Source organism: Emydura macquarii, unplaced genomic scaffold (genome assembly GCF_026122565.2).
Source record: "Emydura macquarii macquarii isolate MOO-44397 ecotype Brisbane River unplaced genomic scaffold, CSIRO-AGI_Emac_v2 contig_1253, whole genome shotgun sequence".
Taxonomy (NCBI): Eukaryota; Metazoa; Chordata; order Testudines; family Chelidae; genus Emydura; species Emydura macquarii.
The window spans coordinates 54,358,257-54,375,472 of NW_027131390.1; the positions used below are offsets into that span (position 1 = coordinate 54,358,257).

Sequence of the window (17,216 nt, forward strand, 5' to 3'; positions counted from 1 at the left end):
GGCACTGGTTCAAAGCTGGCTCTGAAGGAATCAAAGTTAAGTGTAATGAGTAATTATTTCCATTTCCTGTAGCAATGCCGGGTTTTCCTTGAAGTTCTCCCACAAATCCAACCACGCCAGAGCTGATAGGATCATAGCCCAAGATGATGGCTTCAGAAGTGCGAAGAGGAAGAGGTGAGAGACTCAGTATGCAAATAGATGGTAGTTTATAGTCTTAAAGCCTTTATTTTAATGCAGAATAAAACAGGTAAATATATATAGTCATATATAACAAAAAAATTCAAAATCATTGGTGGTTCCAAAAACAGTGCTCAAATTTGGTGTTGAATCTTCCCCTCTCCCAATGATTTCACATTATTTTTTATTCAACACGCACGACTATAGTCAGTTATGATAAAAAGGCCAAGAACTAATGGAAAAGTGACTTATAAACAAAACATCCTGGTTTATATGTTGATAGTAAACAGCACTCCCGACCAGGCCCGTAAGGTTAGAATACTCTCGCCAACAACGGCAAGCAAGAATGAGGGGTAGGGCTTCATCCTGGGAGGTGACGAGCACCCTTAATTCAGTGGAAAGCCTCAGGATCAGGCCCCAGAAGAGTAATCAGATGGGATTCACTCAGAACACTAGCTCTCTGAAAACCAAATCTTTGATGATGTTTATGATGACGAAGAGGAGGTAGAACTTTCACTCTCTATACAAAAAGTTAGGCAGCATGTGAAGCTATTTCTAGTTATGGACATTTGTATGAGCTGGTGCTTAAGGGCTGCATGCATTATTTAGGGTGAGGGGTTGTTTTTATTCTTGGTTCCCCTCCCTTTTTCACAAAGACATCTTTGCAGGAGTGCCCAGAGAGCCTCCTTATAATAGCAGTATCACAGTGGTAATGTTCCCTCACAGGCCAGTGTCAGTGGATCACTAGTATTTGGTCACTCAGAAAGTCACCAATTTCCATTTGTATCTCTAAACTTTTCACAGTCCAAATGCCCCTTCACCAGAATCAGAAACCTATGCTGCAACTCAGTTAGCACAGGAGCTTGGAAAATCACAGCATCCCTCCTGGCATGCAAGCACGTTGCTCTTGTTTAATCTTGACTCATGCCACTGTGCAAATTTACAGTTTTCTGGCTCCTGCAGCAACCTGAACTATCCTTGCAAACCCAGATCACGGCAGGAAGGTTTTTGCTGGATTGGCACGTTTTTGATGAGGCAATTATGTGTCAAGAGCATTTCAGACATGTAAAACTCCAAAACATATGGACATATGGGGAAAAGAGCAACCTGTTACTTAATGGCTCTTTTGGATTTTGCAAGTGGTGTATTTTCAACTGTCAGTTGTAGCACCTCGTGAAATTTGCAGGGTACATATTTTCCACAATATGGTGCTAAAATCATACATTTTACATTGCACAGAAGCAGACTATATATACAGTAGTTATATATCATGCTTTGCAAATACCGTACCTCTACAAGATATTAAACCAGAGAATTGCAATTTTCTCCCAGAACAGCATTGCAGATTAATGAGATGGTCTGTTATACTTTTTGCTCCTGTCCTCCAGCAAGGTCAGAAGTTTTCTCCTTCATAGCTTCCAGCAGTGTATGATGCATCCATATATTATGCTAGTATCTACTTCTTTTTTTATTTTAAGTCTCTTCTGTATAACCTGTTGCGTAAGATTAACAACTTGGAAGGTGCTCGTTTGATCTGTCTGCCCTAACCAAGTGGTGCCATTGCAGTCAATGGGAGCTTTCACAGGAGGTTTCCGGTTACATAGAGACAATTGAGCAAGCCCTTCAAAGGCCAGAAATAACCCAGAAGCTGTTTCCATCCTGTTTTTATATGGCTCTGGCTCATGAAATACGTAAATGAGTTCTGTAAACCATGCTGTACTGCGGTGGCATGTGAAGGGTTAATAGGCAATGAATGATAAGGCAGTAGCTTCTCTTCAGAGCTGTTCTTAATTGTGGTCTGGCTTGTTAAAGCCACTGACACAAACATACTAGTTTCTTTACAGCTGGATCAAATGCATCTGGGGCTGTAGTTCAAAAAAGGAAAGTAGTATTTTAATTTGTTTTCACTTTACTGTAGCACTGTAGCTGCCAAATCTTTATTAACCAAGTATAACACTCAGGGTAGAAAGCGCATTCAGAGAAGGACAAGGCTGTGTGTGGCATGTACGCTATACCCTATGTTTGGGTGGAAAGAGAATGCATCTGATGTCTGGAAGAGCCCAGTGGAATGCAGCAATGCAAACCTGTGTGAGATCCCGATTCACCATGCTCCAGTCTCTAGAGATCTAATGAATCCATTCTGATAAAGGGATATGCACCAGGTGAATGAACCCTTCATGTGATCTGTAACTGGGAGGTGACCTATGTAATGAAACCTGATACATCTGCTGCATACCGAAGGGCATCAGCAGGGCCAAGTCCGAGGCCTGTCTCTGAGAGGAGAGGGGCCCAAGCTATCTTCTGATGCTTCCAAAGGCAGAGCTTGAAGAATTACAAACACTCAGAAGCTACTTAAAATGTGTTTCTAGTTACAGGCTCTGGGGTTCCCTAAGCAATGCTTAGCACGACATATCATTGAGATAAGCATCCAAGCCTCTGAAGCCTTGTAAGACTGGGCAGCAAATGTCTGTGGAGTTGAGAAGTCCCATGGCTGGGAGGCACATTTCAAACTGGCTCAGGGCATCTTTACTTCCTTAAGGCCACCCCCAAACTTCCCCAGAGGCTGCAGAGCAGCACTGAGCTAATGTCTGGGGAAAGTTGGGGTAAAGAAGCTCAATCCCTCCCCTACCTTCTCTCCCTCCCGTTGTCCTTCCCCTTGTCTTCTCTCCTCTCCTCACTCTTTTAAAAAGCCTTAATTGTTTAAACCATTCTCCTCATTCCTTTTCTCTTTGCCCCCAACATTTCTAAAGCAATTTCTCCCCTGTTATCCTCAGTCTCTTCTCCATCCCCTGTTGGTTTTAAAAGCCTAAAACCTCCTTCCCCCGCCCCTTTTCCAGTTGCCTTGCAGATCACTGCCATGCGAATTGGCATTGTTTGGCACTTAGCACAGAACCCGCACTGCCAGAGGCTGAGCTTCCTGACAATGATCAGCAGTGGGCCCTGCATTAACAGGTGACAATTCACACGCGGCAGGAGCCATGCACAGTGACAGCAGAAGAATAGGACAGACGCTTACAATTGCAAGCTCAGAATTCATTAACTGATGTGCCAGCAGACAGCTTTATGCAAACCTGACCAGAGTGGGGCAAGTACTGGCTCTGCCCTTCCTGATTCATCTGAATATTTGATGGAGTAGCAACTTTAATAGTACTTAACCTAAGGCCAGATCCTCAGCAGGCATAAATAGGATTAGCTCCACTCATTGACACCTGCTGAGCACCTGGCCCCTAGGCTTTACATTTAAGAGCTATGCACCATAATTAACATATAGACACATGGGTACAGTTAGACGCACATTTTTCAGATGGTTGCCTTGTGGCCTGACTGTACTTCTATGGGACCCTTCTATGAATACTTTCCAAACGGCCCACGTACAGTTGATGAAGTTTAGTTCAGTTTTAGTCCAACTGTAGCATTTGCAATATGAAAAGAGGATAATCTTGATGTGTAACTACCAAAAATGAGGACTACCAGATGAATGCTACAGCAAACAAGCAGAAAGAGGAAGACAGAGGCAAGATTAAAAATCAGGAACTATGCCATTTTCCAAATATAAAACTGCTGGTTCAAACAGGAGGGGAACATGACTCCCAGCAGCACGGAAGTCATTTGGAAACTCACCATCGTACGCAGCACTAAATTACACAAGGTTATCTGCTCCAGAGAAAAGCCTTGTAAGAAGGGAGCGCTGTACTGAATACGTGTGTCATGTCACTAGAAGGCTACTGTGATATAATACTCCTGTGGTGTTGATCCAAAATGGATTTTTGTGATAATACCACTGGTCCTTTACTGAGGGCACGCTGTGTGTGCGTGTGTACCTGTGCGCATGTAGCCAGATGTGGTAAATAGCCCTGAGCTGTACTAACACACTTACTTTTCAGCCATCACTTTCTATTTTTAACTACAAACCTGTTCGGAGGCTAGCAGTAAGAATGATTCCAGTTATGGTGCCATTCCTACATGCAGTTAAGTTTGCTAGGACCATCTGTAAAAAAGGTCATGTCAGGACTTCTCCATCCCAGCCCACGATGGCAAAGTCCAGCTTTAGGCTATACAGCTGCAGTCATGGGATTCTTCTGTCTGGAATCCTGTCTATACTGATATCGATCCGGGCTGCTCCCACGCTGTCCTGTTCGGCCCATTTCATTATAAGCTGGCACTCTGTGTGGTTGAGGAGGTGAAGGTGGGACATCCTGGCGAAGGGGTCCCTTGTGCTGGGCGGTTAGTTGTTGGGCTGGGTAATACTGAGGGTACCGCAATTCTGCTGACCTCATGTCTTGTGCACGAGAGTAGTTTCCTTTAGAGGGGTGGACAGTAGGCTGCCCTCCTTGGTAGTACGGAAGATCTCTCTCTTTGTACATCACTCGTGGCCCTGTTAAATATTCCATTGGTTCTGCAGGTCCACACCTGGGAGGAAGAAAATACAGCTAGATAAATAAAGCAGAGTTCTAGGCCAGCAATACATGGTAGTTAAGTTTTACATTTAGTATGGAACAGGAAATGCCACTTCAGCAGGACTGGACCCGCTAAGTCAAAACAGAACTTCTTGACAGTAAAAAAACCCTCCCAGCTGCATGCAATATTTCTAACACACAGGACACTAGCCGCAAAGGTCCAGTGCACATCACAGCCCAGGGACAAAGGAAGAGCTCTGCAGCTCACAAAGCCACCCTCCCCCTGAGCCATTTGCCATAATGGAAACAAAGATCCTTTAACCAAAGTGCGTTTGACTGCATCTTATCTAGCCTGAGGATAAACAGATGAGTTTGGGCTACAGCTTTGCAAATCCCATAAGTCTTATGTGAACAAATATTCACACCTCCCAGCCCTGACTCACTTTTTTCTTTTAACATGTCAGACTGTAAAACTCTGAGAATACTATAGTTGGAAATCTTGGAACTCCTCGAAGAAACAACAGGGATGTTAGGATACCGTATCTGTGCTTAATGGGCTAGTTGCCAATGAGGTTTCAAAAAACCCCAGTGAGATGGAAAGCTGCTGATGTTAAGACTGTTCTGTAACTTGTCTGCATCCATAAGAGTTTGGCAAGCTCTGGTGCATGTGAAAAGCAACATGTGAACATGTAATCCCAGAGGATGTACAATAAAGTCCTTTCTGTAGCTTTCTGTGTCTTAATCCCATGATTTACACTAATGAGGGATTGCTATTTCTCTTTAATATAGTTTAACATGTGATACTTTTTAATTGCAAAACTAGTTGTTTTGCATAGATATGTCACTGCATCATCCACAACAGTTCAGCACAACTAGGAGTTTGACCGTTGTGACTGCAAATGTTCTTATACTTCACTAGGGCAAAACCTCCCATTGACTTCAGTGGAATTTTTTGCCTGACTACAAACTGAAGGAAGCCTGCAGGATTTTGACCTACAGAGAAGACTGAAAATGTAAATCAGTCAGACCTGCTCTAGGGGTACAGGACTAAACTCATCAGCTGTTTAAATACATTTTTGTGGATTTATTTAAAAAATCTCTATTGTAAAAGATATCAGATGTCCAATTTGCTGAATACTTTCATTTCCTCCACCAAGCTCTCTTTTGTTCACACAGTGATTTTATAAGTGTGCTTCTCATTTTTTAACCCGTGCTCTCCTCCCAGATGCCATCGAAAATTGTTTTGCATGAAGTGAAACACAACATGTGGTTTTCTGCTGCACTCGCTTAAGCCCCTGGGGTAAGTCACAGACATAGGCAATGAACAAACATTATCTGCCTTGAAATGAACCTACAACTCTCCCCCTGGAATCGCTTATTGCAAATGTTTCCTGTTTAAAATGGAAAGAGAGAGAGGAGGAATTCCAGGCCTTGGACTTTTAGGACCCTGCAGTCCCCAGAGGCTTTCTGCTTTCAAAACAGAACATTATGAAAGACAGGCACTTCTGGGTTTTTTTAAGAGACAGTCCAGGCAAAGTGCTGAAGGGGTTGAAGCCACCCTCTGAGATATTAAAAGGGTTAAGGGACTCTCAACCTGCATGTGTTCAGACAACTGGTATCTCTGCGAGTCTCACACAGGCCTTGGAGCAAAGTCTAACTTTCACAGCAGGCCAAAGGGTTGCTCCGTGTATTTCTATCAAAGGTGGTACTAGTTCACTAGCCATCCACACCATATCTTGCACTGTAGGGACATATTACAATTGGAAGTTTGTGTTTATGTGCAAGAGATATTAAAAGCTGAAGCAGTTCTGTGTCATGGAATAAAACAAAGGGAACAAATGTTAATGTGTCATACTTGACATTATTTCCTTTTTCAAGACTCAAGAAACAGAATAGCAATGCTTTAAAAGGTATTTGTCAAGATAATCCTCACATTTTAATATAATTTTCCCTAGTTGTTATCATTAGACAGAATTTTTGTTAACCATGTTAAAAAAAACAACAAAATAATGCAAACATGCTTAGGACAGAGACAAAGCCCAGTGGGAGTCTGGGCAGCTTTGAGTCAAGTCCTTAATGCAAAGCTGAACTTAAGATTTTAAAATATTTCAAATTTAATTGGTGGAAAACATATTCTATTAAATCTGGAGTTAGAGTTGCTGTTGGAACAAGCTGCTGTGCATCACCAGTTGCACCCTCAGCGCATCTTCCATCGTGCTGCTTTGTTCAGGGTCTAGATGTGGCAAAGAATGACGTGTCCACGCAGCTTGGAGGAGGGACAGGAGGCTTCAGAGTTAATGAATAGCTTCTTTTCAGGTGAGTAGAGTGTGCAGGGGACGTGGAACTCTCCAGAGGAACATTTCGGGAGAAAAAACCAGGTTCAACCCTAAAAGTATTGAGCCAGATTTGATGGCCTCTTCACTTGTTCTCTGAGTTGAATACAAATGGACCAGCTATAGCAACATACTCCCTGGGGTCAGGGATTGGTGGTTGGAGGAAGGGCAGGTTGGGGAAGGAGTGGATGGGCTAGGCATGGTTCCCACAGAACCTTTCGGAAATGCCAGCATATTAATATTTCTGCAGCTTCCTCCACACTTGGGATAAAAAGCAACAAACACTTAAAGGAAGTCGGTGTGAACAGGGAAGCTGGGAAGCCCTGGCAATTCTGTTCCACTGGCAACCCCCAAGGAGAATGATCTGAGGGAAACTCCACAAAGGGTTCCTTGTGGATCTTTCAGTCCCCCTTGCCCAGATCACTTCCCCAGGGTATTTCTGCAAAGAGAGGAGGGGATGGCCCAGGCTACTGTTCCTATTTACAATAAGCCCTGGATGTTGAAACTGAACTATTGCCTGATGATTCATTCTAGATCATCTAGTGTTCTAGATCATCTGATGTTAAGTTCTATGTTTCCATGACTCTTTCTCTTCCTCCCCTGCCCCCTTGCTTGTTGGTTTATTATGGGTGAGTTGCTCACAAATCCAGGCCTGCTGACATTAGTGATTTTAAAAGGGAGTGAGAGAGTGGTTCAAAGGACTTTTTGGAGCCCCCACCCTCTACCTCACCTTAGCCAGCAGCAGCTAAGAATCCGCTAGACAAAGGAAAGGAAAGGATAGCTGGCTTGACCAACCCTGAACGTCCCTTTCATTATTTTTTTAAGTGGACAGAAAGTCAGTATTCCTAAGGCAAAAGAAAACCTACAACCCCAAACTCAAATGCTAACCTGTAGCATCAGAAATGCTATCACAATGAAAAGCTGCAATCACAAGAGTAAAGGCTGGGAGATTTAGGGGCAATTTCTAATAATGGTGATTTTCTGAGAGCAAATGCATTGCTACCTTGAAGCTCCTCAAATTTTCATATGACCTTATACAGTCTACTTGTGTGTTATTACTTTTCTTAAAAAAACAACAACAACAACAACAAAAAACCACCTTTTCAATTGCAGCCCCTTGGACACAGTGCTCATTTCTGAGCAGAATCAAAACAACTCTGCATTTTCCCTCTGCAGAAATTACCAACTCTGAGGAGGCCCTAATGAAATTCTTCTCTTCCCCCTCCCCCCTTCTGTTTTTCTTGGTTCCTGGGGGGTTCAGAGTTCAGAAGGCTGGATCACACTTCCCCAGTGACCCATCATTTGTGGGTCAGACCAACAACCTGAAGTGGAAAATCACTGACCCACGGGAGCCATCCAAACCCCACAAATTGGGTCAAGCAGCCCAGCCACTCCAAAGGGCCTGATTAGGAGTGTGCCCTTTAAGAGGACATGCTGAGCATGAGCTTCTCTGAGCGTCAGCTGTTTGCCAGATTTCTGGCCAACTGTTTGACCTGTGGGGCCAGTGGGCTGAATGGGTGGCTGCAGAAGGGGAACATGCACAACAGCACAAGACGTGCTGATCCTGTAGCTCAGAAAGCCTTTTACTGACTGGCTGAGTTGTGCCTTTTCCTAGGAAAGGAGTTGGGAGCAAAAGATGCAGGACCAGCTAATATACTTCTTGTTAAGGAAGTTGTGGAAAGAGAGAAGGCAGGAGCACTCAAAGCCATTGGAGCAGCAGGAAAACCCTCCCCCAAATGGTGACATGATGTAGGCAAAGTGCCTTTAAAAAGCCTGTTTACTGTACTGTGATGATGGGAAATACTTCTCCCCTCCCATTCCGGCACAGGGAAGATATGGGTCCAACAGAGGTAATGCAAACTTCCCCACACTCCCAGCCAACTAGTTTCATTCAACCTTAACCTACTGGTTCTGAGCTATGCTAGTTGAACTTCAAAATGCTGATCAGTTAGGAATTGTGATCCATTTCTGTAATTAGGAGCCCAGTATAACCCTTGCTTTCAAGGACGTGCAAAGGGTGATTTAAAATATTGTGCTTGGGCCCTTTTTCATTTCTTGATGATGGATAAAGAGAGCCTAACTGTGTTTTTCTTTTCCTGCTTCTTTTTACCTTAGAGATATCAAGAATGTCAAATTTGATATACCCTGACTTTGCTACAGATCTCAGGTAGGTCTCAGGGTTGTTTACAATTTAATTGAAGGGAGTAGAATCTTTAAGGAAGCCTTTCTCTATCCAAAATGTTAATTAGTGATTAAAGTTAAATGGGTGTTAATAAAAAGTGATTACAAATCATTTCCCCTCCCAGTTGCTCAACTTTCGCTCTCTTGTGCCTTATGATGTCCCCACTTCAGTAATTCTCCAGTTATATGAGAGAGAAAAAAATCTCCTACTCTGAAGGGAAATACTTGTTGAGATACACCTCAAAGAGTCTCATGCTTTGTAGCTAATGGAAACTCATATTTGACTACAGCCTCTTTCGCATCCTCTTCCATGACTGTTTAGTCTATGCAAGACTTAGAGAGCTCCTGGGGATGACATGAGGCAACAAAGGCTATGATTAAAGTGCAAAAAGAGAACAGGGCCCTGTCTGTGTCTGGAGGTTTCAGCAAAGAAACCTCTTTGTATGCATCACAATTGAGTGCTGCCTGTTATCTATGATAAGGGCCCTAACTACATATGAAAGATATAAAGGAGGAGGAAAAAACCAAGACCAGGTCTAGGAATTAAGTGAGACAAACAATCTTACAACAAACGAAGTGTTTCTTCTGAGAGCTGAGCTTATAAAACTGTTTCCAACATACGTTTAAAAAACTGGATCCAATGGCTATGTAGTCTGTATCTATCTCTCGCTCTCTATATAGATGATATTTAAAGTCATTGCACATAATAGAGAAAGCAGTGCTGGTTCTAGGCAGTAGCACCAAGAACTTCAATAGCTTAATATTCAGTGTGTATATACCTAAAAAGTCAATGCAGGTTTTAAAAAAATGTCATTGCATGGTTCTGAGTTTCATTAAAGTCTGTCATTTGCAGGCTGTTTACCCCTAAAACAAATGTTCTTTTCCATTTCAAACCAACATTTATCAATTAAGATAATGTTTTTTGCATTTAAAAAGCTGCGTGAAACCAAATTTTGTATTTGAGTAGTGGGAGGAAACTGCAGCACTGCTCTGTTGTTGCTGTCAGTGAGAGATGGTTGTACCTCTCAGCAGAAGGCAGATGTCCAGCAATGTCATACTAACCTCAAACACACCACACACAGATTATTTATGGGCTGCGCTAGTAGAGGTGCTTTCTCCTCCTGTTCTTTTATCAACAATGCACGACTAAAAAAATCAGATAATGTAAACTAATACAACCCTACGGTCTCATGTAGCACATGCCATGCAGAGAGAGCTGTTTTTAGTTGGAGGACTGTGTTTGGAATTCCTGCAGTGTCAGGTTTCCAGTTACCAGACCCTCATCCCTGGTGCAGGCACGAATGCGGTTGGACAGGATTAGCAGAACACTTTGCAATGTATATTACATAGCTTTGACTTCTATAGGCTTTGCAGACCCATAAAAATAATGATCATTTCATGACCTATATTACTGAAAAAAATGGAAAAAAATCTACTTTTGCTATCTGTGTTTACTTTGGATTGCAAAGAGGACAGGTCCCTTACAGTCTGCTGGGAATTCAAGGAGGGATAAATTTCAGACACAAAGCAGTGACCTAGGGCCTGATTTTCCTTTCATAGCAGTTTTATGCTGTGGAAACTTCTCAAACTTCGACAGTTACCCTTGACTGACTCTAGTATAAGAGCTTGTCTGCACAGTTTTTGTGCTGCTATAACAAAAGAGTTAAAGTTTTTAATATAGTTTAGAAACCAGTATAAAGTGGTAAATATGTGTGCAGTTAGCCTAGTGTAAGTGTGCTTATATTGGTATAGTTATAGCAGGGCAAAAACTGTGTGTAGACCAGCCCTAAGTGACTGGAAAATCAGGCCTTTTTCTATTTGCAAGCATATCATGGGTAGTCTGTAACCAATAACAAGTACTGGAGATGCCTGGAACTCAGCAAGTGCTAGTCAGAGATCTTCTGAAAACACAGATTCTGTTTGCAGGATGCATGTTAACAGGCACTGAAAGGGAAAGTTGATGGCAGGAGAGCATGAGGTGGAAAAATAAGGTCTTGGATGGACAATGTGATATCCTGGGTGGATTAAAAGGAATATTTATCCACAAAGAAATTAGAAGAGGATCATACAGAATGGACTGCCATAGTGGCAAACATCTGTAATGGCAATGCCACAGAAGCAGCAGCATAGGGAGACATTTTGAGAGGTGCTGGGCACCCAGAGCTCCCAGTGAATTCATTTGAAGTTGAAAATATTTATCAGGTGCTCAAGTGCCTCTTAAAACTGCGACCAAAACAGGGAACTTAGCTACTGATGACAACTCTCCATACATGCCAAAAGAGATATAGACAGATTAATAAAATAATGCAATTTAGTAACCTGAAATAAAGTTTTAAAAATCTAACATGAGGTGACATAACACATAATGTGACATTTCTCTAGGGAGCTTAATGATTCCTTTTGTACATATGAGCATTACCATAACTGCAATTGAACTGAGCGTCTTGTAGAAAATAGGAACAAACTGTGCACTAGTCTGGCCAGCATCAGAATTTAGGGAGGGATTTTAACAAAATACTCATCACTGGCTAAACTCTGCTCCTGCTGAATGTAAGTGTGAAACTCCCATTGATTTCAATGGAAGGTGTTAGGCCAATTTCTGAAAATTCCACTTTCTGCGCAAAAGCCACCCCCACTAAAAACCCTGCTGACAAATATCAGGAGCCATGATAATTAGGTTAAAAACCAAAAACCCCAAGCACAGTGGTTGGTATTCAGTAAGTAGCTGATACAGATACAAAACAAAACAACTACCCTAGTAATCTTCCCTAGCTCATTCCCTCTCATTTTGTTCATATGCTCTCAAGCGTGGTACATCTCCTCTAGTGGGGTGTATGGAATAAAGAATTAACTATTGAGCAAGACATTTCTATTCTGTGATCTTTTCAAGCTTGCCGGGGTCTTAAATAGATTGGTAACTTAAGTAGCGAGTCATTACCACATATGTCATTTCAAATGTTACTCATTATTCGACACTGCATAATACCTTGTGAGTCATTAACCTCTTGGCATCAGCAATCCAGTCTCAATACTAGGCAATCATGTCTCTTGCACTGGAAGGAACCTTCATGTGCTATCATGTGAAAGGCCTGGATTAGATTTTCAGGTCCCTTAGCCTTTTGTCTCCTAGATCAGCCGGGGCTGAGAGCTCGCTATAGAGACAAAAGTTCTCAGCCTTTTGCAAGACTGTCTTGCATCACACTGCAGTAACTTCTCTGACCAATCAGAAATGGGTAGATGTGTATGAAAGGGAATCCTATGCAACTTGTCAACTACTGTAACATGGGGTCTTATGACATGTGGGCAGGTGTGAACCAAGGGCAGATTTTGTCCCCAGAGGAAAAGAATCAAGTTACATTCTAAGTGTAGAAAAAATCTATTAAATTCATTTTATATGAGGAATCCTGTATTTTCAAACCATAAACAAATGAAGCCTATATAAGAGGGTTATCTTCAGTATTATCAGCTCAAGTCACTCACTATTTAGAAGAAAAAAATCAAACTCACACATCTCAGGTTGGCAAAAGAAAAGAAAGCTCAGGACCCAGCTGAATACAACATTTAGAGTTAGACTCATATCCAAGGATGACAAATAGTGAACAGGTGCAACGCTGCCATTTCTGCGAGCGATGTTACACCAAAGTCTCTCTGGATGATATTTGTATTATATGAGCCCCTAGAGGCTTCCTGTTGACATTGGGGCCCCATTGTGCTAGGCACTATAAGAGACAGTCCTTGCCCCAAAGAGATTACTGTCTAAAAAGATGAATCAGACAAAAGATAAGGTGACTTGACCAAGGTCACCCAGCAAGTCACTGGAAGAACCAAGTTTAGAGCACAGGTCTCTGACAGCTAGTCCAGTATCCTACCCAGTAAACTACTGCTGCTTTTCTGGGGGCTGCCAACGTGGAAATTAAGGGTCCCATGGTGTTTTAAAAGGTAATTTTTGTGCCTCATCCAAAATTTCTTCTCTTAAAAAAGCTCACAGGTTGTATGTAATGTCCAAGTCAGCATAAGGGCTATCGCTGATTATAAAATCTCCCATTTGCTGGTACACTCACTGAATTACAAGTATCCAACTCATTTTATACGGTGCTTTGAAAGACACTAAAACCAAATTCCATTCCATTTGTCACATGAAATGAATTTAAAGCACAGTGATTATTCAGCTGTGTTGTTAAAATGATTTTCAACAAATAATAGAAGTCATTAAAAGAGTCTTTCTAAGTAATAACAACCCAGGCTGAGGTCTTCACTATTCAGCCACTGGGATCTTAACATACTGTCAGATCTTTAGCAGGCTGGTAAAAACTTGTAAGAATGGGTTATTAATGTTATTACCAAGCTTTTATTTTGTTTAAAGTCATCCTTCATCTAAATTAAAACATTCCTTGCAGTTTTTCCCATTGCCATGATGAAGCATTGCTGTCAGCTATACCTCCTGGAGTACAAACTGGGTGGTAAAATCATGCTTCAAAACATAAAGGAGATATACAGTTGGAATTAATGGTAGCGAGTTATTTTTCCCCTCATTTCTTTTTGTTTCGGGATTCAGTTAAACTCACTTAGATGTCCTGTTTTGTTTTTTCTTGCTTGCAGTAAAACCAAAGCTCAAAGTCCTGAGGAAGCTGACAGCTGTTTTTGCATAAAAGCTTTTGTTATCCTTCATTAGATATTATTTCAACTCACATTGTCTCACAGCCTCTGATTTATTGATTTGTTCCTAAACAACTCAAAAAACTGTAAATTCATCCTATTTTCCCTATTTGTGTTTTGTTTGATTCTAGACATTTACTTCTACTGGCATACGTAAAGGTATGTAGACTATAGATTTCTCAATATGCTGTGCTCCATTTACACTCCACTAACACCCCTTCCTCTGCCAGTCAGGAAACATCAGATGCAATAATTTAAATAGAAAGGTTTATAATATAAGTGATTGAACATATAATTTTACAGCTGCAGTTAAGGCACTTACAAGGTATGTAAATCTTTATATTTGTGAAAGCAAATCAGGTAATTATACCTGATTTAACTACTCAATTTGTACCCACAAGTGAGGTTACAAACATTGTGGGGTTCCTCATGTTTGGCTCTAAATTACAGGGGCCAAGTCCTGGAACCAGTGCACACCTGTGCACTGGGAATCTCCTGGGATGCGAGGAAAGGAATCCTCTGCATAGTGCATAGAGGAGCTGTAGTGTTGTCTAGAGGCTACTACAAGAACATTATAGCTGCAATAGCCCTTGTAGCTGGACATTTTTGAGCTGAGTTTAGGCTGGCTTTCTTCTTAAAATCTCCCACAGTTACATTTGCCCAAGTGCAGTTGCAGCTGGGGAACAACTGTAGACTGGACACCCTATAATTAAAGGTTTTACACTGCCTACAGAATTACCTTTTTTATATTGCTGCCCATCACCGTAGTAGCTGAGCAGCTTCCACAAAGTCAATAGCATTCCCCAGTGGATTTCAGGGAGTCTCTTGTCCCTTTTCTGGCTCAGAACTCAGGAGTAGGGCTTGGGATTTTTACCACCATTTTACTTAATCCTGGTCATGCCAAATGTAGCTCTCTTCTTACACTAGTGCTCCCCCTGGGGGAGCTGTACTAAAGACAGTACAATAATGCAAGATGATTTAAAGAAAAATGCCAGTGTAAACACCACCATCTTCTGCTGAAGGGAAATGGTCAGTGGATCTGCACAGTCATGAATCCAAGCTCTTCCACATCTCTATCCTTTCCCATGCCTCCAGGGATACAGGTAGCTCCCACAGAGCAGAGCTCTGAAGGTCATTGAGGATGCAGACTACTTGAGCAGTCTCCCCATTCCTTTCCACAGCACAACTGCAGTTGAGGAAGATATGGCCCAGATATTGCAGAAAATTAGGTAGAAGTAAACATTTAATGCTGACAGGATTCAGAACTAGAAGGCTGTAATCCTGTTGTAGTGGTATATGGCTACTAAGAGGTTAATCCATGCCTTTGTGGAATGAGTGTTTGTGCCCCATCTTTGTCTGAATTCTCTGTCTCTTACATGCATTTTATAAATACTGTATGTAATTAACTGTTATTAGGTTGTTAAGCAGCGTGATGAAGTGTGAATTTATCATTCAATTGTTTTCCTTGTTTACAAAGTCTTTGCTATTCTCCAAAATGGCAGCATGGGATGGTCTGCTTATTTTATTAGATTTTAGTGAAGCTAATTTTGGTAGCAGAAAGCATACTGTAGAGAAAAGTGAGAAACAGCTGTGAATCCATTTAAATTCTTCAAGTGCCACCTCAACACATACAATGTAATAACTCCACGCGCGTGTGCGTGTGAGAGAGTGAGTGAGACACACACGTATATGCAAACATCTAAAACCATCATCAATCCAACGTTTATCTGAGACTTTCAATGCACAAAATTCAGGAAATTCAAGCTATAGTTCCCACAAGCAACTGTAACTCAGTCCTTTGTGCATATGTATCATTTTTATTACTATATATGGCATTAACTTTAATGCTTTTAGATATATACGAGCAATGTGCCTGTTCACAGATGTGGAAACCATAACTGCTGGTTTTTATGTGCTTAAAATCCTCACATTAACATTGCAGAAACATCTTTTTCATTTGTTCCATTTAATTTCCTTGTTTAAAAGGGTAAGATACAAATACACAACTTGATGCACATTCCTAAGCACTAATCTATGTGCAGGGGATCTTCGTAGGGGGCATGGGCGTGCGTATGCGTGTGGGGGAATTTTCCCCTGCAGACGGCCATGCCTTTCAGTCCACATGGTACAATACTAGCCATTGAACATGTGTAGGAGTGAATGCACTGGTCCCAGTCCTCCAGCGCATGACCACCTTAGATACCCTCATAGATATATATTTCATTTATGAGATGTGCACCCCCTGAACCACTGCATATGGGAACCTTGGAATCGTTAAGGGGAGTGGCGAGATTTGCCCAGAAGTAAAGGAAAAAGAAGAAACAGTACCTCATCAGTTGATACTGTTAAGAAACTGGAAGATATTTCAGAGTGGTTTAAAGGAGGAATCTATCAATTTGGCCAACTACTATGGAAGAATTAAATTCTAACACTGAAACAAATTTTTTACATAATGAATCAATCAAAGAATTATCTTTGCTCCAGTATATTTAAATCAAGGAAATCATCACTGACAAAGACCTATTAAGATAGCTCATCTAAAGCCACAGTTTCCCAGGCTGCTGATTCACTAATGAATAACAAAGGTCACTTCAATACAACACAGTGCAATGTATTTTTAGACCATATAGTGCAATGTATCTTTGTGCAGGATGTTCATAAAAAGCATCAGGATGCTTTCCAGAGAGAGATAGAGTAGAAAGAATGCTTTACCATGGCTGAATACAACAGCTCTTACAGAGGGAGGAAGGAGTGTAATGCAGTGAAATGTGGAACATGATGGCGTACATTAACCGGGGTCCGATCCAAAGAAGTTAATACATTTTGGATTAGGCCCTTATAAAGGGAAATTATATTAAGAACAAAAGAACCAAATACATTTATGAAATATCTGTATCCAGGGAGTCCTAAGCAAGTACTGTAGTTAAGGCTCAAAATCAACAACTTAATGGAGAAAGTGTACCCCGCAAAGTACTAGATTTGGATTGCTAAAACAACCCATTCTACAATGAGTTACATTCCCTTCTTCTAAGGGTTTAAAGAAAAGAAAGACTGGAGTAAAATTATTTTCCTACTTTTAAATAAATTATTATTGTCCAGAGAGAACTCTAAATCCTGCATGCAATCATGAAGGAACAGGACATTGTACTTAATGGATCTTAACTATTACATTTCTTGGATGTTGTATCTAATTTAATTAGGAACATAGGTATCAACCCAGTGAGCTAAGATGACCAGATAGCAAGTGTGAAAAATTGGGACGGGGTTGTGGGGAGGTAATAAGCACCTATATAAGAAAAAAGCCCTGAATATCAGGACTGTCCCTATAAAATCAGGACATCTGGTCACCCTACAGTGGGGTATCTATTCCAATATGTTGTCTCTCAGAAAGATCTGATTCTGGCCACTGTTAGAAAGTTTCAAGAAATTCCATTATGGACAATTATGGCATAACCCACCAAATAAAGAAGCT

General features: G+C 41.3%; 1 protein-coding gene across 5 annotated transcripts in view; it reads right to left on the reverse strand.

Moving 5' to 3' along the window:
* Positions 1-201: 201 nt before the first annotated feature.
* Positions 202-17,216, reverse strand: part of PARD3B (par-3 family cell polarity regulator beta) — a 656,325-nt gene continuing 639,310 nt past the window's right edge. For all 5 annotated transcript variants that reach the window (XM_067548843.1, XM_067548841.1, XM_067548844.1 and 2 more), the window contains one exon: positions 202-4,587. In XM_067548843.1, the coding sequence (XP_067404944.1) occupies positions 4,230-4,587 (358 nt within the window). In that variant the 3' untranslated portion in view covers positions 202-4,229. The remainder of the gene's footprint in view (positions 4,588-17,216) is intronic.